Here is a 25,090-nt window from a genome sequence, read left to right on the forward strand (position 1 = left end):
ATATATTACATGAAGAGCAGAAATACCTCCTTTGATAAAAAGCTCGTGATCAAGAATAGATATATGATACGAAGAATCAATATCTACATAAAAATTGAAAAGGTTCATAGATTAATATATAATAAGGGTATGCATCTGAAAGACTAAGATATAGCATTATAAAAGGTAAAAACTGTAAGATTAATAGACAGGACTACCTTCGATAACAGGATTATATGTCCGCAAGGTCCATTCGTCGATAGCAGAATCGATAAGTAGCTTGCATGGATAACCTACAAATACAAACAACTACTAATAAGTATTATAAATTGAATGAATAACCTAAAGAGGTTCAACAACCTTTTTTGTTGTGATATCCACGAAAACGTATGGAGTTACGTAACGATAATCAGTCATCTCTTTGTTATTCATATTCTGACGATGCGATTTCAACACAGACTTTAACCCGCGAGCATAAGCCTGGTTATCAAAACCTATAGTCGTATAAATTTTTAGAATTCATTTTAAAAAGTTGAGAGCATACATACTATTATTAAATTTGATAATAGTTATATATATACCAGAATCAGTAGACGGAACTTCCCAAGTGATGATGACTTTAGATGGATGATCAAAGCTGTACTTAGACGAACACATAGTTAGCTTTGCATGCAAATAGACAAACATGCTGAATCTTTTCTAAAGAGATCCAAAAAGTGAATGCTATTATAAAAACGCTAGCAAAATAATCACGGAACCCTAATAGAAAAACTAATGCGTAAATTATGAGAAGTTTGGTTGAAAACGCTCATACTTATAAGTCTAAACAACCTAGGGTTTATTTTCTTGTGGAAAATACTAAAATGTAATTATTGATCTATATGCGATATTATCTTCCCATGAATTTCGTAGTTATTAATCATAAAAATGTAAAGATTCCATTCTAGATAATAACAAAGAAATTATGGAATATTCCCTTTTATAAAATATTTTATAAATACAAAATATTTCCAAAAATCGAATTATAACTAAAATTTTAAAAATTAAAAACAAAAAAAAAACTAATCACAGGATTCGAACCCGTGAGCATTTGATAAATGGACAAAGCACTTAACCAACACATCTACCATCTCATTCAGCACAAACGACATATTGGAAGGCAGCTATAATGTTTTTGGGTTTGAAAATTGGGACAAGTTATTCGAGAGAAAAGATTATGGCTCATGCCTTTTTTTATCTGAATTACAGAAGTTTTCCATTTTTAAAGCAACTAATATTCATTTTAATGGTTAGAATTTAGCTAATCCAATCAATTAAATTATAACAATTATCAACCAATCAAATCATCAGAATTTGATTAATCAAAACGACAAAAAAATTTGTCTCAATTACAGAAGTTTTCCATTTTTAAAACAATTAATATCGATTGTAATGATTTTAAATTAGCTAATTCGACCAATCAAATTATAACAATTATCAACCAATCAAATCATCAGAATTTCATTAAACAAAATGACACAGAAAGTTGTGCGTTAAACCACAGACGAATTCACTTCTTAAATACTAATATAGATACAAAATTTTACTTACAATAAAATTTCTATGTGTAAGTAAATTAAATTTTAACATCAGATTTACAATGATTTTACCCAGATCGTCCTAAATTCAACATAAAACCTAAACCCTAACATACGGTATCATCTTTTTCACTTTTAATCTTCAGTTTCAGAGTTAACATTTCTTACAGGGGTTTAGGAAAGCATCAAACATAAAACTTAAAGTACAAAAAAAAAATCTAACTTTTTTAAAAAGTTATAGGAATTTACAACGATAATTCTAAATTTATCGTAAATTTGTCGTAAATTTCCATTGAAAGTACGACGATCACAACAAGATCGTCGTATTTTTAACTTAATACTTAATCTCTGAATTTTTAAAACATGATTTTAAGGGCTATGGATTTTAAACATGAAACTTGCATCAAATAAGGTACATATCTGTTTCAGATAAAAAAAAATTAACAAAAATCATGAAAATGCATGTTAAGAAGTGTTCTTAAGTGTAAGAAGTGCATATATATATATATATATATATATATATTAGGTGTTCTTCTTTCTCTTCTGATTTGTCTTCTTCCTATTTTTCTCTTTCTTTGTTCAATTCTTCTTCATATTCTTTTTCATTGTATTTGATCAATTCTTCCTTTGACATTTTTTTTTCCGGGTTTTACTCTTATTCTTCTTCCTTATCCCATTTAAATGTATATTTCTTCTTTCACTTTGATTTTTTCTTCTTCCTCTTTTCCATCAAATTCATTTTTCTCTCTTCCTCTTAATCATCTTTCGGAGTTTCTTCGTCCTTGTTTTTTCCTTCTTCTTCTTCATCGTCTTTGACTTCTACTTCTACTTCTTCCTCTTCTTTGACTTCCTCATCTTCCTCTTACATATCTTTCAATCTTCTTATCCCTCATCCTTTTCTCATCATTGTTTATGTCTCCCCGACTTTTTATTTTGATTTTTCTTCATCTTTTCTTTACTTCTCAGTCTTTATTGTATTCGTCTTTTCAGAATGATTATTATTTTGATTCATATTTTCTCTTGTCTCCATATTCTGATTTGTTTACTTGCACAAACAATGGTTTCATCTCTTTCTCCCTCCATCTCCCCCTTTTTCTGTATCTCCTTCACTCTCCCTCTCTCTCCATCGCTCTCTCTCTCCTGCTCTCTTTGTATCTCCCTCTCTCTCTCTCTCTCTCTCTATCCATCTTTCTTTATACTCATAACTTAGATCTCCTTAGGTTTTCCCTTCTTCTTCTTCTTCTTCTCTTTAAATTAATGATAAATTCTACAATATAGTTGTAGCCTTATCTACTCAACTTCTCCTTCTCTCTTTTGTTCTCTTCGTTACCTTCAAGCCTTCGTCATCTTTTTTTCCACATTTCATATCAATCACATATTTCTTTGCCACCCAACTATTTTTCCTTATTTCATCCATTGTTTTCTTTAGCTTTCCTGTTTTCCTCACGCATTTCAGTCAGGGGTTCAGATCCATTTTAGTATTGGTGAATTCAATGTATGAGTGTTCAATCTCTGTTGGCTCGTGTTCAAGTAAACCAGTGAACTTCAGAAACACATAACAATCTGAATTGAGTTTTGTTTTTGACTTAGAAACCTATTCGAGATTTTATCTCATTCTTCAACCCTTCTTCGAAGATACAATATAAGCTTTATCTTCTAAGATTTGGGTTTTAGAGATGCAATCAAAGGATGGGCTGTTTTAGGATAAATTTAATTCAAAAACTAACGGAGTGATACGACACAAGAATTACTTTTTACACATCAAAACATATGAGAAATGTAACGTGTGAGTATGTTCATTCTTCAATTCACAAGAATTTCAGTCATCTATGTTTCTTAGATTCTGGTGTCAGAGAATCATCAATTGATTCGGTACTCCGATGAAGCTAAACACTAAAAATGTAGTTCTAGCAAGCTGAAACAAATTACAAGGATGATGAAAATTAGGACCTGAATATTTCTCTAGCACACATTCTTCTTCCTCTGTATTGGTGACTCTCCTTCCTTCAGCTAGTTTTATCTCTCATCAGGGTTAAAAAAAATTGATGATTATTAACAAACGATGAAACTAAGAAATAGGTTAGGAATTAACCATAATATAATTCAACACCATTGGATGGTGCCATTTGCAATTGGTTTGCACTCTGTTCTCAATATGATTGTTGTAACACAAGAACTTGATATGTGTAAAGATTCCAGTCACACCGAATCTAGTCTCGTTATCACATGCTTTTCTTTTGCTCTTTGAAGTTATGAGACATCACATTCTCGTTCATCGACTTACCAACAAAGATATTGCTTTAATGCCTGATAGGTTTAGTCTTGAGAGTAATTTAATGTTTTTCTGATAAAAGAATGTGTTGGGTAAAAATCAAAACTATAAAATATTTTTTTTCCAAAAACAACATAATTGCCTTTGGGCAGAAAACAATGAGAAAATTAAAAAACAATAGACCTTATTTTCTTCATATTACATATCTTTAGTAAACTATAAAATCAAAACTGATCCGAACTAGTTACTCTTTTTTTGCTTAAAGATGCATATCCACACAAGTTACCACGAAAATAAACCATAAAATTAGATTTACAAATAAAAATAAACATAAACAACAATATAAAGAAATTATATAGTAGAACCCAATGAGAAACAAACAACAATCAAAAAATCAAACAATAAATAACACCCATTCACAAATATGTTACCAGAAAAAAATAATACAAATCTAAACTAAAACATAAATTATACACACACAAAAAAACTCCTTTCTATGGTTTTGATCCTTCTAAAAGATCAAAATAATAAATTAGAGAGTTTATGAATATCATTTATGAAAATTAGAAATTGTAATAATTTGTTGACCAAAAAAAAGAAGTACTTATGATTTATTTACAATTACCTGTTAGATTCATTTGAAGATATGATTGCAAAAGTTCGAACCAATCACCTATAGTTTGCGGCATGAACTCTAAATTTAACGCAAAGCCCCTTTCACCTGAAGTCCACTTCATTTTTCAGAAAAGTAGACTTCTCTTGAAAATTTTCAAAGTAGAGTTCTCCTGAAGTCTACTTTTTCAGATTTTTTTTTTAAGTTCGAATTTTTGTCAAACGTAAAACTAACCTCAATAATTTTGGTCAACTACAAAAATAACTTTAAAAAAGACTTCTTGAGGAGACTTCTACAGAATATTTCACTCGATATCTACTTTTTTTTAGTCAAAGTTTGGTCAACTACAAAAATAACCTCTATTTATCGGAGACTTCTTCCGACGTCAAAGAAATCTACTGGGGGTTATTTTTTTAAAGGATAATAATGAGTAGATTTCAGGAGAAGTCTACTCATTACAAATTTTAAAAAGTCAATTGCAAAACCAACCACGTGTTGACTAGTAGACTTCTGTGTTGAACTCTACTTTTGCGATACATATATAGATATTACAGCTTAAAAAATCGGTTCAGAAGCATTTAAAGCTTCAAAGTGTTTGATTATGGTGGTTGGAGATATTGAAGAAAATGACATTTTTGTAATTAAGGAAATATTAGAGGTTTGTTTGATCTTTGTGTCATAATTATAAAAAAATCAAAATATTAAATGTACAATGACATTTTCATGAATCTATATGAGTGTGAAGGATAAAATAGAGAGAAATGACAAATTTAGGAAAGAAAAAAAAATTTTTGGTGTTTAACCTCAAGATTTGAGTCAAAATTGCAAAAACCCTAAATATTTTATTGTATTCTGGTCTATTCATAAATTGCATCATTTAATGTACATATTTAAGTCCAAATCATGTCTCATTTGCATACAATTTAGGTCTTTAGGCATTGTTTTAGGACTTAGGAGATTGCATTAGATCCAAGAGAATTTTGCATGGTTTAGAGTGTTAAACAGCTGCTTATGGAGCTTATTTGGAGTGGAAAATGTTGATATATCATGGTTTTTATGGTTTTTAACCATGGTATAGGTCTTATTTATAGAGTCTTTTTAGTGTCTTTCGAGTCTTTTGGAGTCTTTTCAGGTCATAGGTACGTTTGGAGCTTAACTAAAGACTTTGGAGCACTTTGGAGCTTAATCAGGATCAAATTCGTCAAGAATGGATTTTGTGCTTTAGTGACGCTCGACACCATGGAGGGTGACACTCGACACTTGTCAGAGAAATAAGGAAAAGGCGATTTTGTTTCCTATTTGAAGAAGGAGTTGGGCCCAAACGTTTTCAAGGAAGCCCAAGACGTGTCTTAGAGATATATATAGGATTTTTATTCCCTTTTTACGATCACCTTTAGATTTTTGAGAGAGAGATACTTTGAGTTTTTCGGCTTTTGCGATTTCTGAGCTTGGGGAGACAAGTCTGTACTCTGTTCGTTTAGAGAGAAGATTTCGAACCCCTTTATCTATTTCGATTTAATCCATTGCTTTCTATTCATCACGTTTGTTGTTTCAATAACCATGTCTGAGTAGATCACCTGTTAGGTTTAGGGTTAATTAGGGTTTTCTTTGAATGATTGATTAACTTACTAATTAGGGTTCATATCTATTTGTTCTTCACCTTAGGTTGTTCTTAAAGCTAATTCTAGACTGATCACCTAGAACTTAGATCTTAGGTTGCTTAATTGACACGGAAGTGTAATTGAATAACTGGAAAGAACCTAGGTTGAGCAAAGTAACTATTCGCAAAGGAATTTGGTTTAGATACTTTGTGAACATATCGAACTTGTGCATTAAGGCTGGTTTAAATCTGTAGGATTTGCAAAAGAATTTGGAATTCTAGGATTTTAACTTAGATAATTCTCACAACGGAAGTTGGTTAATTATAATTCTGTGTTTTGAGTTCAAGAACTGTGCTTAAACCTGAACCCGGATTAGTTAAGTCGATCTGCATTCATTGATCTCCTGAAAATCACCCTAGACCTATCCCTTGTCACATCGAATTCACAAACCATTTTCTTTGCTGCTTTATTTATTTCTGTCGCATTGCTATTTGTTTCGCATACTTCGGCTTAGCGTAACTCCATCTACACAAGGTTTATTGAGTGATCTCTAGTCTGTGTGGTTCGACCCCTAGATACTACAACTGCACATTTGTGCTTTTGCAGAGTAGCTTAGGGATTAAACTTTGAGCAGATCAAATGTGAACCAGATGAAGAAATGGAGTTGAAATGATCAAAACTAGTGAAAAAGGGCATTATGGAGCTTTTCGGCAAAATACTGTACTGATGGTCGAAGATTCTCGGCTAAAATCCATACTGCCAAAACACGTACTGGCTGGTTAGGTTTCTCGGCAAAAAATCTCCAGTGCAGATACATCTCAGATATCACGTTACCGGAAGGTCTTGCCGGCATATTCAGCTTCTGGGGTCCTCACAAAAGATCAAGATAACTGAATCACGGTTCCATAACAGTTGTAATCAATACATTTGGAGCAGCGAGCGGAAAGATACAGCCACCGGAAGACTGACCTGTCTCGCATCCATTCCCGAGCAATCGTCTAAAAAATTGCCTGTACGTGGAGCCTTTCCGTCCGATTTGGTTTCCGGGATCTTCATAAAGGTTGGAGATGATTGAGTCTTGGTTCTAGAAAAGTTAGAATCAGTGGATTCGGACCAGTGACATGAGAGTTATGGCCACCCGAAGACATGCCTGTCTCGCTTGCATTGCAGACCGATCCGATGTGCTACAAAGATTACTTTGGACAATGCATTTCCGTTAAGTTTACAGGCCCTTCATAAATATTCAAGAGCTTCAAGTCCTATTTCCCGAACGCTTGAGATCACACAATTTGGAGCTCTAAACCCTAAACCCTAAACCCTAAACCCTAAACCCTAAACCCTAAACCCTAAACCCTAAACCCTAAACTCTGGGAGCAATCTCCGACTCTATAGATGTGTGTAAGGAGACTCTGAGCAGGATAGAGACTTCCAGAATCAAATTTGGCTAAGTCCAAAAAGCTGTGGGACTTGGGTGTGCGAGTTGGACATGAATTGGAACCATCTAGCACATGTGTTCGCAGATGAGACCGACTTGGGAGTGCGACTTGGGCAGGGAAGTGACCATCTCACACATCAGACACCATACCCAACTGAGCCGGGTCATTACCCAGTTTATCCTGAGCTGACCCGGCCCAAGACCCTTGCTATATATAGTTTTTTGGGAAAAACCCTAAAAAACATTATCTTCTATCTTTCTTTCTCTCTTAGTTTTCTTTCCTTTGAGTGTAAAAACGAGTTTGATCAAGAGATATTTAAGGGATTGAATCATCTTAAAGGTTTTTTCTTATCATCTCATCTTCTTATCTTTGCTTCTAATCATGATTAACATCACCTCTTGTAAAAGATTAGGTGTGTTAATCATGATTAGTGAGTAGTCTTCTTTTAAACTTCTAGGTATATAGATTAGGGTGCTTAGATGTTTGATTTATGATGTTAGGCTTTAGATTCTCATTTCCTTTACTTAGTTAGCTGCTCCTAATGCTAGATCTCTCATCATAAGCTTGATATAGAACTTAGGCATTTTTCCACCCACAAGGTGTTTGATGAAATGCCTGAATGAGCCAACTTAAGGGTTTATGTTTTAAATGCCATGGGAATGTTTGTTTGAAGCATAAATGACATATTAGAACTGTTTATTAATGCATACTGATCATCATTTCCACTAATGAGAGTTAGGTTTGAATTCTGATTAGTATAGTCTTGCTTTGAGTTCTAAGTTGATGGGAATTTGAGATCATGTGATGCTTGCTTTATCTTTCTGTATAAGATTCAGTCTTTCTTAGCTCTTATTTTGATGCACAAAGAGGCTGTTTGGTCATGTTAGACTTGGAACCTTAGCTTGTTAATTGCTTATTCACTAATGAAAATTATTCTTAATTAAGTAATTTGCAAAGAGATTTCTGTCATGGGAATCAATTAATCTGCTTTGGAAGTCTAGACTAAAGAATTGCAAGTGTTGCATTGTTTTCTTAGCATCATGAACTAAGCATTGAAAGCACCCTGATCAATGATCATATATAGAGGTTCATTGTCACTAACTTTTCTTCCTTGATTCTCTTGAGCTTTGAAAGGTACCAAATTCTCAAGAAGAGAAATGGAAAGACAAGTTCTGTTGAGCTGTTGGAGATGGACGTCCACAAGAGCATTCTTCAAGTTCCAAAACCTCAACAAAAGCCACAACTTTAAGCACTGCCTCCAATTCTGACCCAAGCTCCAAAGAAAAAGCCAACAATTGGAAGCTGTGACACTCCTTGTTGTCATGGAAAGAGGTATGGGATCCACCCTCCTCCAATTGAAGCTGAGGCCTATGAGATCAAAGCAAGCTTGGTTAGGTTGATTCAGGAATCTAAGTTCTTGGGGTTAGGAATGGAGAACCCATATGATCATTTGGATTCCTTTGAGAGGTTGTGTGACACATTTAGGACTGGAGGAGTGCCCCAAGACAGTATCAAGCTCATCTTGTTCCCATTTTCACTTGGAGAAAGGGCAAGCAAATGGGAGAGAGCATTACCATCCCACTTGGTCAATTCTTGGAATGATTGCAAGATGATCTTTCTTCAAAGGTTTTATCCCATACAAAGGACTGTCCAAGTTAGGAAAGACATCTTGGGCTTCAAACAAAGAATCCATGAGACTTTTGATGAAGCATGGGAGAGACTTAAAGGCTACACTAGAGATTGTCCTCATCATGGGTTCCAACAAGAAGCTATCCTTAGTATCTTCTACTGGGGAGTTGATATAGAGCATAAATGGACATTGGATGTAGCTAGCAATGGGCGTTTTGCAAATCTTACCATAGAATGAGGAGAGCTACTTGTTGAGAATTTGGCCAAGATTAATGAAAGATACAAAGAGCTTGATATTGAAGATTGTCAAGATGGTCAAGGTGAGGTGGAGCTTTGTTTTCAGAAAGAGTCTGTTCCACAAGGGCAAGGTGCTTCAAAGCCTCAAGAAATGGAGTTGAACAGCATGTTTCAACAACTTCTAAAGGGACAAGATGAGATCAAAACAAGAGTAAAGAGTTCCTACAATGATCTCCACAACAAAATAGAGAACTTAATCTCTCAAGTGAATCACATGGAGATCAAAGATCATGAAGCTGCTATAAAGGAGATAGAACGTCTACTCTATATTCCACAAAAAGACATTGCTCTTAGAGATCTTTCTTCACAAGACAATGAGGACATTGAGCAACTCAGTGGGGAGGTGACCCTTGGAACCGAAGTTTTTGCTATAAACGATGTCCATGGAACGTCTATTGACAAAGTTCATATTGTTGCTGAAGAGAAGGCCAAGCAAAAGCTCAAGAAAGAAGAAAAATCTATTGAGCTGCCCGCCTATGTGCCTCCAAGTCTCTGTGATGAGTTTCAACACTTTGAGATGCAGTATGTGGGGACTTGTGGAATGAAAGAGAAGGATCAGCCTCTTGATGCTTGTGAGAAAAAGAAAGAACACCAAAGATAGATTGATCTTGAGTTCATTGATGATGAGAAGTTCTTTAGTGATGATGAGGAGTGCTTGGAATCTCTATCTCCTACACCAAGTGAGAAAGAGATCAGCAGCAACAAAGGCAATGGTTCATGGTCTCAAGACAAGAACCCAACAACCACCAAACCATTCACTCTTGGGTCCTCTTCTCAAGTCTTAACTCTCACTCCATAGAAGTTTCATGGTGGAGATGTGGAATACAAGGTCCAAAGAAATGGAGGATCAAAACCTTTTGCGAAGGTCAGGGCCATCCTCACACAAGAGCTCATAGACAAAGGGTCATCTGGTGTTCAAAAGCTGATGAACAAGGCTATCACACTTGAGTTCATGGACAAGACAAGGAGAATCAAAGCTCCTCATCTCCCCTACTAAGAAAAGGTTCTGAAAAGTCAAACTTAGTGACTTAAAAAAAAGGGCACTTGGGAGACACCCAAAGCTTATCATTGTACATAACTATTTTTAATCTTTTCTTTTCTTTTTCATGTTTTAGGATGTTTTGATGGGTTTTGTGAAGTGTTTTCAGGTCTAAGGTGACTTAGGGATGCTGTTTTCCAAGGAAAAAAAGTGAAAAAGGGCCTGAGAACAGGCTGAGCAAGGACTTAAGGCATGAGAACTGGTGAGCCGCCTGTTGTGCCGCCTGGTGTGCTACATGGGTGTGCGAGATGGACAAGGTCAGGTCCCATCTCGCACACATGTTCGCAAAACAGACCTACATGGGTGTGCGAGTCAGTCAACCAAGGTCAACGTCGCACACATGTTCACCTGGTGCTGCTAGATGGCTGTGCGGCTCAGAAAACAGAGATCCAAGTCGCATATGAACTCGCAAAACAGACCTACTTGGTCATGCGAGTTGGCTCAGGATCAAACTAAGTCGCACACTAGGAGAAGAAGCCAGGACGTTCAAGAGGAGTGTATGTGCGACTTGGGTGTGCGAGTTGGTCCATGATCAGTCCATGTCGCACAAGGGAGTACAGGCCAAGACAAACCCATCTCCAGTGATGTCTAGCCTCACCTGAAGCAGCTACTCACTCCACCTTTGCATAAGAACCACACCAGGTATCACTCTAAACACTTGTAAATGAGCATTTGGCATTTTTCTTTCTCTTTTGCATTTTATGTTTGATTTTTCCTCTTTCTCATGCTTTTATTACACAGGGGACTGTTATTTAAGTGTGGGGGAGAGCTTTTGTGTTTACTAAACATGTTTTCTATGTTCTTATTTTCTCTTTTGCATTTTGAGTCTCATTTGATTATGCATAGCATTTAAGTGCATAGAAAAACCACTAAAAAATATGAAAAATGAAAATTTGAAAATTTTAACACAAAAAATGTTCATTTTAGTTGCATTCACATTTTTAAGATTGAGTCTAGTTGCATAATCATATAGGTTGCATCACTTTCATGGGAGTAATGATAGGTTTCTTTGAGAGAGAATCATCTTAAGAACTTGAATTCATGGCCTTAGTTATTAATTCTCTATTGCTTGCAAAACTGGTATGAAATCAAGAGTGAACCATGCTTGGGATTAGTGTCTCAATACTTCTGTGTTAGTTGGATCTAGTTGTGATTAACTCCAGCCTTGTTTAAAGTGAAAACCATAACTTGAAAATCTAATTATCATGTTTTTGCATGTCATTGGGACTCATGGGTACCACAAAATATTTGAGCTCTCGTATTCCTTTTTACCACTCTTTGCTAGCTCAAATAGCTGTTCTCTCATTTTGAGACAGTTCCCTGCCTTTAACCAAACCTTCCTTGAAGCCTGAAACACTTTAGTGAGAGATGATGTGAGGCCTTTTTCTGAATAAACTTGACAGAAAGTGTTGGGTTTACGGCGACAAGAGTAGAGTTTTATGTAGATCTAGCTCTGCATTATGAGTCTAGAGTAGGCTAGGATGTTATCTTGGGAAACACTGAGTGGAAAAGAGAGAGTTTGAGATGAGAACCAGGGGATGGAAAAGAAAAGAAATCGGTTTGGGGTCTGTTGTTTAAAGAAAGAAAGCTCTTTTTTTTTTTAAAAGAAAAGGTCTAGCCTCTAAGTGAAAAGAAAAGAAAAGAAGCCAAAAAGGCTCAAGTGTTTAAAGAGAAAAGAAAAGAGGCTAGACAATGCTATGTGAGAAAGAGCTGAGTGAAAGGTTTAGACCCCAAAAGCCTGAGTTTGAGAATGAAAAGATGAATCCCCTGGTGAGGAAAAGAATGAGAGTGAAGTGAGAAGTGGGTTGAAAAGGCAATGGATGCCTTGAGAGAAGGGTAGCTTAGGTGTGTTCTTCATGGGTGTAGAGTTAAGGTGAAAGACCAATTTGTAGCATTGGGTAGATGGGATTCTACTCTTGTATGCATCAGTTGCCTTTTACCCTTAGCCTTCTGTTAAAGTTTATTCCTTCTTGAGTGATCCCTTGAGCTGCATTGAACCCATAAGCTTGTCTCATTACCTCATCCCTAAACCAAATGAGTTCACATGATTTGCATGAACATGATCCACATGATACTTAAATGAATGTCAAAGGGCTGGAGTTAGGTATTCTTGTGATGGTTGACACTTGAGTTTGGTTCACTTGGTGATGAGCATGGCTAGTTTTTATGTGTACACCAGTTTGTATTGCAATTTATAACTAGTAACTAGGACCATGAGTTGAACTCTTTTGATGATTACTCTCTCTCTTTAAGGAATGTGAACTACCAAGCATTCAAACTCTCTCTCTCATTTGTTCTTTTTGCTTGAGGACAAGCAAAGGATAAGTGTGGGGGAGTTGATATATTCATAAATTGCATCATTTAGTGTACATATTTAAGTCCAAATCATGTCTCATTTGCATACATATTAGGTCTTTAAGTATTTTTTTAGGACTTAGGAGATTGCATTAGGTCCAAGAGATTTTTGCATGGTTTAGAGTGTTAAACAGGTGCTTATGGAGCTTAATTGGAGTGGAAAATGTGAACCAGATGAAGAAATGGAGTTGAAATGATCAAAACTGGAGGAAAAAGGGCATTATAGAGCTTCTCAGCAAAAGACTGTACTGATGGTCGAAGATTCTCGGCTAAAATCCATACTGCGGGTAGATCTCTCGGCCAAAACACGTACTGGCTGGTTAGGTTTCTCGGCCAAAAATCTCCGGTGCAGATACATCTCAGAAATCACGTTACCGGAAAGTCTTGCCGGCCGATTCAGCTTCCGGGGTCTTCAGAACCGATCAAGATAATTGAATCAAGGTTCCATAACAGTTGGAATAAATGCATTTGGAGCAGCGAGCTGAAAAATACGGAAACCGCAAGACAGACCTATCTCGCATCAATTCCAGAGCAATATGATATGTCTAAACGATTGCCTGTCCGGGAAGCCTTGTCGTCCGATTTGGTTGCCGGATTCTTCATGAAAGTTCGAGATGATTGAGGTATGGTTCTATAACAGTTGGAATCAGTGGATTCGGACCAATGAGCTGAGAGTTATACCCACTGGAAGACATGCCTGTCTCGCTTGCATTGCAGACCGATCCGATGTGATACAAAGATTACTTTGGACAATGCATTTCCGTTCCGATTCAGTTTACAGGCCCTTCATAAAGATTCAAGAGCTTCAAGCCCTCTTTCTAGAACGCTTGAGATCACACAGTTTTGAGCTCCGGGCTGGGAGATAACGTTTCCAGAATGAACACTTGTGTAAAAGCCGTTTCCGGATCATTTCGGTGCTTGTCAAAGATCAACCCTCCGGAACCCTTCCATTTCCCAGATGCACTTTTATTCTTCATAAACATTCTATATAATTGAGCTGCCTTCCACTGGAGTTTGAATCAAGTCATTTGGACCAGTATTCCAAGAGTTATGCTGCCTCAAAAGCGGAGTGGTCCGGGAAAATGAGAAATGATGCGACTTGGGTGTGCGACTTGGTAAACTCGCACCCATGAATGTTCATACTATGGGAGCAAGCTCCGACTCTATAGATGTGTGTAAGGAGACTCTGAGCAGGGTAGAGACTTCCAAAATCAAATTTGTCTAAGTCCAAAAAGCTGTGCGACTTGGGTGTGCGAGTTGGACATGAAGTAGAACCATCTAGCACATGTGTTCGCAGATGAGACCGACTTGGGCATGCGACTTGGACAGGGAAGTGACCATCTCGTACATCAGACACCAGACCCAACTGAGCCGGGTCAGTACCCAGTCTGTCCTGAGCTGACCAGGCCCAAGACCCTTGCTATATATAGTTTTTTTGGGAAAAACCCTAAAATACCTCATCTTCTATCTTTCATTCTCTATTAGTTTTCTTTTCTTTTGAGTGTAAAAACGAGTTTGATCAAGAGATATCTAAGGGATTTAATCATCTTAAAGCTTTTTCTTATCATCTCATCTTCTTATCTTTGCTTCTAATCATGATTAATATCACCTCTTGCAGAAGATTAGATGTGTTAATCATGATTAGTGAGTAGTCTTCTTTTAAGCTTCTAGGTATGTAGATTAGGGTGCTTAGATTTGATTTATGATGTTTAGTCTTTAGATTCTCATTTCCTTTCTTTAGTTAGCTGCTCCTAATGCTAGATCTCTCATCATAAGCTTGATCTAGAACTCAGGCATTTCTCCACCCACAAGGTGTTTGATGAAATGTATGAATGAACTAACTTAAGGGTTTATGTTTTAAATGCCATGCGAATGTTTGTTTAAAGCAAAAATGACATATAATAACTGTTTATTAATGCATATTGATCATCATTACCACTAATGAGAGTTAGGTTTGAATTCTGATTAGTATAGTGATTATTGTCTTGGGAAAGAAATGGTCTTGCTTTGAGTTCTAAGTTGATTGGAATTTGAGATCATCTGATGCTTGCTTTATCTTTCTGTATAAGATTCAGTCTTTCTTAGCTCTTATTTTGATGCACAAAGAGGATGTTTGGTCATGTTAGACTTGGAACCTTATGCTTGTTAATTGCTTATTCACTAATGGAAATTAGTCTTGATTAAGTAATTTGCAAAGAGATTTATGTCATGGGAATGAATTAACTGCTTTGGAAGTCTAGACTAAAGAATTGCAAGTGTTGCATTGTTTTCTTAGCATCATGAATTAAGCATTGAAAGCACCCTGATCAATGATCACATCTAGAGGTTTAGCTTTATCTTTATTTGAATTTGAGTCTTTTCTTTGTTGTCTTGCTTGTTTAGTTCTCAATTATTACTTGCTTCTTGTTTGTTTTAAGTTTTAGACCACTTTGTTACCAAAACCTGTTTAATTAGACTTGGATTAAGAATTGATCCTCATAGTCTTGGTGTCTAGATAATCTCTATTTGGATTGACCCTCAAGTGCTATAACACAAGAGGTTAATTGACCTTAGTGGACTAAAAACCTACTATCATATTGTTTGATGAAGATAAAATCACTAGTATAACTTTTGATATGTCATTATAGTTTTTGAAAACTGCATATCCATTGACTAATATGTTAAGCTTGTGAGTTAATTTGAAATAAAATATAAGCCCATAAATAAAAAATCATTTATCAAAATAAATTTCTCATCATTACAATAAATCTACCATCAAACAATAGTTTTTCTCATATTTAGGTCGGCAGCAACCCTAAATCTTCATGATGGATATCTGGTTTTTATTACAAATTTGAAGTTCTTTGGTGGATACTAAAAACATCATTTGAAAATGTCCACTTTAACAAATCTATCATAAATAACAAAGATTAGATCTACTAAATTCATATAAATCTACCAAATTCAGATATATCTACCAACTTCAGATAAATCTACTAACTGAAATTAAGTCTACCAATTTCATGTATTACAAAACTTTATATAAACCTACTGCCATCATCGATAACTCTACCGTTTTATAAATAAATCTACTAACTTTTAATAGACCTGCCGTTTCATAACATAAATCTACTACCATTACAAATCTAAAAGTTAAGATTTTTTCCTTTTTTTAACTCTACTGTTATTAACAATTAATCTATCGAGTTAAGAGTAAATCTACCACAAAAATATAAATCTACCGTCATTACAATGAATCTACCATTATATTACGAAAAAACAATTTTAATGAAAAGTCTTCTGTTAGTACAATAAGTATACAAGAGATAAGATTAATCTACCGTCAAACGATACAAATCTACAATTCTAATCAAACATCTACCAAAAAGTCAACTGATCGCTTTTGTGATCTATTAACCCTTAACAAATCTACTATCAATACAAATAAATCTATCAACATTTTAACATATTTACCATCCAAAAACAAATCTTCCCCTTTGTAAACATATGTCTGCCATTATAAGTGTACCAATTTTTTTTTTTTAATCTACCGGCTCTCAAACAAATCTATTGACTCAAAAAAAAATCTATTGACCAAAAAATAAGTCTACGGTTGATATATTAAATCTATCAGAGAAAAAATGGTAGACTTTCATATTAGAGCACACTGCTTTTTTTATAAATAAATAGAACTTCTGTTGATGTGGATTTCAAATAGTAAGACAGTTTCGTTATATTTGCTAACAAAGCCAAAACAGATAAAATCGGTATCCTAGATTATTCTAGTAATTTTGATAGTTTTGCATTGTAATAACTAAGAGGTAATCCGGGCTTCTACCATCTACAGGTACTCATCGAGTGTCGACTAACCAGGGTTTCATATGGATGATGGATCTAAAACATAATAGTATTTCTACCAGCCAAAGAGGAGTGAATAGATAATTCAACACTTGCGAAAAATGGCCTAAATGTAAATGTGAACTTAACAAAAATAATTTCACTAAAAAAAAAGTAGATAAATTTATGATCGATCCCACTTCGAGTATGGTTGTATGTATTTATTTATTCTAATAGGTTCTATGGTTAATGACAGTAAATAGTTTTTGAATCTAACAAAGTATATAAACGTATTTTGATAGATATATATATATATATATATATATATTATTATTATTATTTAAAGAGTCATTTAGAAAAATGAATATTATTTTGAAAGTAATTGAATATTATTTTATTCTTAAAAAGATACTTAAAAAAAATGATATAAGTGTTTTTTTTAATTATTGAAGAGAATATATAGAAAATATATTTATTTTCTATTAAAGAGGTTATTAACTATTTTACTTTCTTATTTATTTTTTATTAGTATACCACTTTTAATAATAATAAATCCATATATTTTCAAAAAATTAACTATTCAAAATCTTGCAATTTCTACTATAATTTATTATATTTTATTAAATATATATCAAAACAGAAGGTAAAATATATTTAACTAAATTTATAAAATTTTAGATACGAGACCTATGATTATTTATGAGTTTGTAGACAAACTAAAAATATTAGAGTTATTAAACAATGCATATTAGAATTATGTTTTTTACGAGTTAGTCAGAATAATATTTTTCGCCACTGCAAATTCAATTAAATAAACAAATTAGTCTGGTTTAACAGTTCTATAGTTAGGCATGTTTTAAAATTCAGGTAAAGCAAATTTTCTAACATTACAAAACATTTTTTTTCAAAAAAAAATTACTCCACGCTAGCTTACATTTCTATCATTACGAAACATTTTTTTTTTTAAAAAAGAAAGACAAATATATAGTGCGGGTTTAAGTCCTAGTAAGCATATGTTTCCATACTAATATTTTTTATAAAAAAATGCATTTCCACATGTTGCGCCTGCAATTAGGATTCAATCTACTTTAACTCTCAAATCTCTCACTCTCTCGAATACGAGTACGAAGATAAAGCAAGAAACAAGGCACGAGAATTGTTCACCTTGTGTTCACTCCCGAGGTGGGTAGCTACGTCACAGGGGCTGGATACGATCCAGAAAATCCACTAGAACAAACAAAGAAACTCAATTTCTCAGCTCCGAGAAGCTCAAGGAAGAAGATGATCGTCGACTAGTCAATGTATGTGTATCTGATCGAGTCTAGATACAGATCCCTTTATACTTAGGGTTACAAGCGTACCGACTCAACCAGATAACTATTTAACCAACAATTCAACATAAGATTGAACCCGGTTAAGACTACTCAAGATAACTAGACTAAACAACTCCGTATTAATCAGTGTGTGGTCCAATACTTCAACAATCTCCACCTTGGATACACAACTGATAATAACAACATGACCTTCCTTCATAAGCCAACTCTGCTTGAACTTTCATGTGGATTCAGTACTCTGGATCTACACCACCGGCCAGCTTGAACCTGCTCAAGCTCTAGTGACCCTAAGTAAGTCTAACGCTGAATTAAACTTACTTACCGGCACCACCTTGGTAAAAATGTCAGCTGGATTCCTGCTCGTATGGATCTTCAAGACCTCTACTTCACCGTCAGCTATTATATCCCTTATGAAATAATACTTTGTAGCAATATGCTTTGTGTGTTCATGGAACACACTATTCTTGGACAAACAAATCGCCGACTGAGAATCACAATATACCTTAACAGCTCCAAGCTTGAACCCAAAATCATCAAGTAATCCCCTGAGACAAATGACCTCTTTTACAGCCTCTGTCAGAGAGATATACTCTGCCTCTGTCGTTGACAAGGCTACCACCGGTTGCAAGCACAACCTCCAACTTACAACATTTCCTCCAACTGTAAACACGTACCCCGAAATGGATCTTCTCCTATCTAAGTCTGCTGCGAAGTCAGAATCACAGTACCCTTGACTCTCTATATCCTTGTCCTTTCCATAACTCAGATGCACATCTAGAGACCCTTTAATGTACCTCAGCAACCACTTTACTGCTTCCCAATGAATCTTTCCCGGTTTACTCATAAAACGGCTTACCAGCCCAATTCCATATGCTAAGTTTGGACGAGAACCCACCATTGCATACATAATACTACCTACGGCAGATGAGTAGGGAGTTACCTCTGTATCAATGATCTCGCTGTCGTCTAGAACTGATGACAACTTTAAATGAGCTCCAATCGGCGTCTAGAAACCTTGGCATCCATCATCCTAAAATTTTTAATAACCTTCTTCAAGTAATCGGACTGAGACAAGTGTAATGTGCCATATTTCCTATCTCTGATTATATCCATGTCCAAGATCCTTCGTGCAGCCCCTAGATCCTTCATTTCGAAGATCGGACTCAACTGTTCCTTTACCTTATTAATCTCCGACATGTCTTTAGCAGCCAACAACATATCATCTACATATAATAGGAGATATATGTAGTTCTGATGAGATATTTTCTTTTTGTATACGCATGTGTCACGTTCACTTTTGCTGAAACCTTGTGCCATCATAACTTCATCAAACCACTTATTCATTGCCGTGGTGATTGTTTTAAGCCATACAATGACTTCTTCAAAAGACACACCTTATCTCTGTGCTTCTGATCCTCATAACCTTTTGGCTGCCACATATACAGATCTTTCAAGGTTACCATGGAGGAAGGCTGTCTTCACATCCATTTGTTCCAACTCCAAGTTCAGATTCAGCACCAATGACAACAATACCCTGATCGACACATGCTTCTACAGGAGAAAACACCTCCTGTTAATCAATACCTTCTCTCTGCGTGAAACCCCTAGCAACCCAATGTGACTTGTACCTGTCTGGCTCAACTCCCTCAATACCCGGCTTGATCTTGAATAACCACCTACAACTGATGATCTTTCTGTCTTTAGGCCTATCCACCAGTATCCATGTATTATTCTTCACAAGAAAATTCATTTCTTCATCTGTTGCATCGTTCCACTTTTCTTTATCCGCACTCGCCATTGCTTCCTTGAAGTCCCTTGGCTCTTCCACACTCATGAGTTCTGACATTATTAGTGCGAATGCCACTTCATCACACTCATAGTCATTATATATGACTGGTGGGACAATGACTCTACGAGGACGGTCTCTTGCAAGCTGGTAATTAGTCAGACTAGATCTTTCCCTTTCCGTAGACTCTTCTCCAGCTGCTTCATCCTCACTGTCATCCATCTTGCCAATATCTGAATCAGCTCCACCATATCTTGAAGTATCAACCTGAGTTTCTGATGATTGAGTGTAGACCTTCTTAACAACTCCACCAGTCCTGTGGCTCTCTCCTGGTGTAGCCTTACTTTCCAACATCAAATCTTTGTAGACTTGACTCTCATTAAATCGAACATTTCTGCTAATAACACACCGTGCCCCCTCCATCAACCACACCTTATAGCCTTTGGTGCCAACCGGATAGCCTATGAAAACACCCTTAACTACTCTGGGCTTCAGTTTACCTTGATCTGTATGAACATATGCGATTGATCTGAACCTTCTAATGTGATTGTAACTTGGTTTCTTCCCCAACCAGACCTCTTCAGGAGTTTTAAAACCGACTGTTGATGATGGAGTTCTATTGATGATGTAAGCTGAAGTTGATGCCGCTTCAGCCCAGAAATCCTCACTAAGACCAGACTCACTTAAGAGGCACCTGACCTTCTCCATGATGGTTCTGTTGATCCGTTCAGCTACTTCGTTTTGCTGAGGGGTGTAGGTACAAGTTAGGTGTCTAGCGATGCCCTTCTTCCTGTAAAACTCATCAAACACTGTATTGCAAAATTCTAGGCCATTATCAGTTCTTAAGCATTTTACTTTCTTATCAACCTGTTTTTCCACTCAAGTTACCCAATCACTAAACCTAGCAAACGTTTCATCTTTAGTTTTAAGAAACATAATACAAACCTTTCGTGAATGATTATCTATGATAGAAAGAAAATACTGGTTACCTGATAAGGATGAATGCACGTTTGGGGACCCCCAAAGATCAGCATGGACGTAATCTAGAACATGTTCAGTCTCGTGTTTACCTGTCCCAAAGCTGACTTTCTTGGACTTACCTAGAACACAATTCTCACAGAATATCTCCTGACCAATATCTTTCTACCGAAGAATCCCATTTCTTACTAGCACTTGAAGATTCTTGTAGCTCATGTGACCTAACCTGCTGTGCCACAATAACGCTTTAGTCGTTGCACCCTCAGCTTGACACAACTCTGAAGTAATTGTCTCGCCATCCAAGATGTATAACCCATTCTTCAGTGTCCCATGTAGAGCAAGCCTGTTGTTCTTATGAAATTTGATTTTACCATTCCCACCGGAGTTGAGTGAATCCCAGTTTGTCTAACGTTCCAGTAGATATGAGGTTTCTCCGAAGTGTTGGCACATAGCAAACATTCTGCATACGTTTGATGGATCCACCTTTGGTGTCTAAAAGTATTGTGCATGTTCCCAATGACTCCACCATATGATTACCACTAAGCAGAATCTTGCCTGAACCATTTTCTTCAAACTCTACGAACCAATCCCTGTGTGATGTCATATGATGTGTGCATCCCGAATCTATTACCCAATTGTTCTGAGCTTCATCACTTGGCACTGTCAAAGCATCCATGGTCACTGGCTGATGAACCGCCACAGCTGCTTCTTATTCAGTGTCACTTTCGTATTTCTTCTTCCTTGCATAGCAGTCTTTCTTGACATGTCCGTCTTTCTTGCAGTACCAACACGTCACCTTTCTTCCTTTTGACGTGCTACGACTTTTCTTTCCACCACGAGAATCACTTAAGTCTCGTTTCTGAGTCCTTCCTCGTTCACCTGAGTATAACACCGTAGCAGCCCCTTTATCTGACTTACTACTCTCGGTTATCTCCCTCTGCTTCGATCTTGCAGCTGAAATCACCTCCTCCAATGTTAATGATTATTTCTCGTACTTTAGCGTGTGCTTGAGAGCATCGTAGCTCAATGGAAGAGAGTTCAGAAACACTACCCCCTGTATCTCATATGATACACTAACATTCAAGCTGCTCATCTCAGCCATGATCTTGAGAAATTCATCCACATTAACATCAATCGTCTTGGTGCTATCACACTTGAAGGTGTAGAATTGCGATTGCACAAAGATGCGATTAGGTAACGACTTCGATCGATACAAACGATCCAACAAAGACCACATTGACGCAGCCGTTGTACAGTGTTGAATCTTCCTAAGTACTTGATCTCCAATATTCACTATTATCATATCCTTGGCACGCTTATCTTTCTCCAGTTTAGCAGGATCAAGAATTACCTTTGTACTGGGTGCCGTCTTCTCTGTCTTATCATCGGAGGGAGAAGAATCCGACGCTGCCTTCTTCTCCTCGGCTTTTGATAACGGAACCGTGATCTCGAAATTGTCATCAAGAATCACCTCCTTCAGGCCAGCCACACCGAAGTGTGCCATCATGTGAATCGTCCATAGCGAGAAATCGCCAGATCCATCGAAGAGCACAACCTCTGGACGCATATTCGGGATCGACATCGAAACCTCTGACAAAAACAACTAGCGCTCTGATACCACTTGTTGCGCCTGCAATTAGGATTCGATCTACTCTAACTCTCAAATCTCTCACTCTCTCGAATACGAGTATGAAGATAAAGCAAGAAACAAGGCACGAGAATTGTTCACCTTGTGTTCACTCCCGAGGTGGGTAGCTACGTCACAGGGGCTGGATACGATCCAGAAAATCCACTGGAACAAACAAAGAAACTCAAGCTCCCAGCTCCGAGAAGCTCAAGAAAGAAGATGATCGTCGACTAGTCAATGTATGTGTATCTGATCGAGTCTAGATACAGATCCCTTTATACTTAGGGTTACAAGCATACCGACTCAACCAGATAACTCTTTAACCAACAACCCAACATAAGATTGAACCCGGTTAAGACTACTCAAGATGACTAGACTAAACGACTCCGTATTAATCAGTGTGTGGTTCAATACTTCAACACCACATTTCTAAATATTTTGTTTCCACATATCCGTTTCCACATGTATCTATTTCTACATATCCATTTCCACATATCTGTTTCTGTTTTCACGTATTCGTTTCTGTTTCAATCCAACCTAGATAATCATTTCATCATGTGTAAGACGTATGCCAAAATCTAGAATGATTAGCCAGCGTGGGGCACTTCAATGACCATTAGCGACCTAGAAATGTTACGGTAAGCCAAAACCCTCACAACCGGTATGTTTTTATTTTTCTCTGTTTGGAAGGTTCAAGTTCAAGATCAAGATCAGTTCAAACTTCCATGTTTCATGCCTAACCCCTACGGTCTAGACGATGTCCACCTCAAGGCTAAAACCAAGGTTGGCCTCAAAATGAATCATGCTAAAAAAAAAGTGATTGTGATGAGGTATGTATGTTATATGTTTTGATTTGAACTTTAAAGCATAGATTTGAAAGACTAGTCATTTGTCTTATGGATTATAGCCAAGGCTAGGTTACTGTAGCGGGTTTCGCAGATACATGAACTTTAGTTGTGTCCAAATAGATTTTGGAGGGTTGACTGCGTTAAGCAGGATTTGTTTTTTTTTTTTATAAGGCCGTAAGCAAATATTTTCTTGGGTTCCAAAAATTTGGGATGTTAGCATCAGCGAAACAAAAAAAAGGGGTTTTCCGTGGTTTGAAGATGTGATCGAGAATATTCAGTAGTTTCATGATGTGGGGAATAAGAGTTAATTATAAAGAGTTTCAGACAAACAGATAAGAGACTTTGTATACCAAAAAAAAAGAAAAGATATGAATCCACAAATTGTCTTAAAACAACAACAAAGTACGAGTCAAAAGCATAATATCAAAAGACAGAAATAACTGCAGGCGCATCAACGAAGTCTCCTAGCTTCTCTCTCGGACTCGAGCAAAGTGAGGATATCGCCTTCTCTCACGGGCCCTTTAACATTTCGCATAATAAAACGATCGGAATCGGTGAACTTCACTCGAACCTGAGTCACCTGACCCCTGGATCCGGTACGACCCATCACTTTGACCACAACGGCGTGCTTGATCTGAGAATCCATTCTGATTTACAAAACGAGCAAAGATATTCAGAGACCAATTATATAAGAATTTACGTAATATATTACAAAATCAGAAGTAATCAGTACAAAAACTTTTATTTCCTTGTAAAGCAATCAACTTTACAGGAAACCAATTGAAGAACTGAGTCTGAGAAGTATTATTATCTATTCTCATCTTGAATTACTCACTAATATATCTTTAATCTGCTTTAATGGCATTACTCATGAAACAGTGACTCAACTTGGAAAAAACTTAGCACGAGGCTACTGATTACGAACTTAAACAGAGCCAATTAAAAAGCTTTGTTTCTCACCATATCAGAAGCGAATTTAGTGATTCAATTTTCTAACAAACAGACCAGAATTCTACTGTAGATTCAAAACAGAGATGGCGATTTAGCAGAATAATCTACAAGAGATTGAAATCAGTTCCAGATGCAACACAGAAGATTGTAAGCGATGAAGTAACCTGTAGACGGCGGCTCGCGGAGACGCGTAGTTGAGGCGGTAAGCGAAGAGGCAAAAAAACCCTAATTTCCAGAGAAGGTAGAGAGAGGGATCTCTTGTGTATTTATAGGAAACTTAATTTTGTGACTTGGTCAAAAACCAGGTCAAATACTCGGCTCGGTTTGCTTTTCAATAACCGAATCGGTTCCTTAATTATATCCGGTTCTTTCAACTTGATACTGTGGGCCCAATCAAATCCAGCACAATAATTTTTTTTTCCTTTTTTTTTCTTTCTTTATGCCGTTAAGTTTTCAAAAAATTACTGAATATATAATTTTTAAGTTTTTAACTAGAAGAATGAGTAGTTTTGAAAACCAATAATAGATAAGGTAGTTTTTACTGTTTATATTTCTGCGAGATCCATATGGTTACTTTTTTTTTTGTCAACAGCCTAGATATCTAAAACGGTTTGACAGACCAAATCGGAGGTACCGAGTTTACATAATTAACATCATGAGAATAGATCCGAGTACTTCTTGCTAGGTTATCTGCCTCCATATTTTTTGCGCGTGGAATGTGGGATAGTGAAAATAAACTAAATCTCTCCTTGATCTTCACGATTTTCTCCAAGTGTATAGCAAAAGCTGGCCATTCGGCGGGTTCAGACACCATCTGCACCAAATCCGAACAGTCTGTTGCAAAAGCGATCTCTGTCTTCTGATTCTCGATCATGCAAAGCATGGCCCAAATTAGGGCTTCCATCTCTGCATGCAGAGGTGATAGACTCCGTCTGACATTTCGTGCTCCCAA

General features: G+C 36.4%; 1 protein-coding gene and 1 non-coding gene across 2 annotated transcripts; both read right to left on the reverse strand.

Moving 5' to 3' along the window:
- Positions 1 to 9,131: 9,131 nt before the first annotated feature.
- LOC112085710 lies at positions 9,132 to 9,236 on the reverse strand. The gene has a single exon (XR_002899009.1). It is a non-coding gene; the product is annotated as a small nucleolar RNA R71 (small nucleolar RNA).
- A 14,239-nt stretch (positions 9,237 to 23,475) lies between these two features.
- LOC18014577 (40S ribosomal protein S28-2) lies at positions 23,476 to 24,392 on the reverse strand. Its single transcript, XM_006397221.2, has 2 exons — positions 24,303 to 24,392; positions 23,476 to 23,834 (listed from the first exon to the last, which is right to left on the reverse strand). The coding sequence occupies exon 2, from the start codon at positions 23,831 to 23,833 to the stop codon at positions 23,639 to 23,641; it is 195 nt and encodes a 64-aa protein (XP_006397284.1). The 5' UTR covers position 23,834; positions 24,303 to 24,392; the 3' UTR covers positions 23,476 to 23,638.
- Positions 24,393 to 25,090: the final 698 nt, after the last annotated feature.

The sequence above is a fragment of the Eutrema salsugineum genome, unplaced genomic scaffold (assembly GCF_000478725.1).
Source record: "Eutrema salsugineum unplaced genomic scaffold, Eutsalg1_0 scaffold_3, whole genome shotgun sequence".
NCBI classification, from domain to species: Eukaryota; Viridiplantae; Streptophyta; class Magnoliopsida; order Brassicales; family Brassicaceae; genus Eutrema; species Eutrema salsugineum.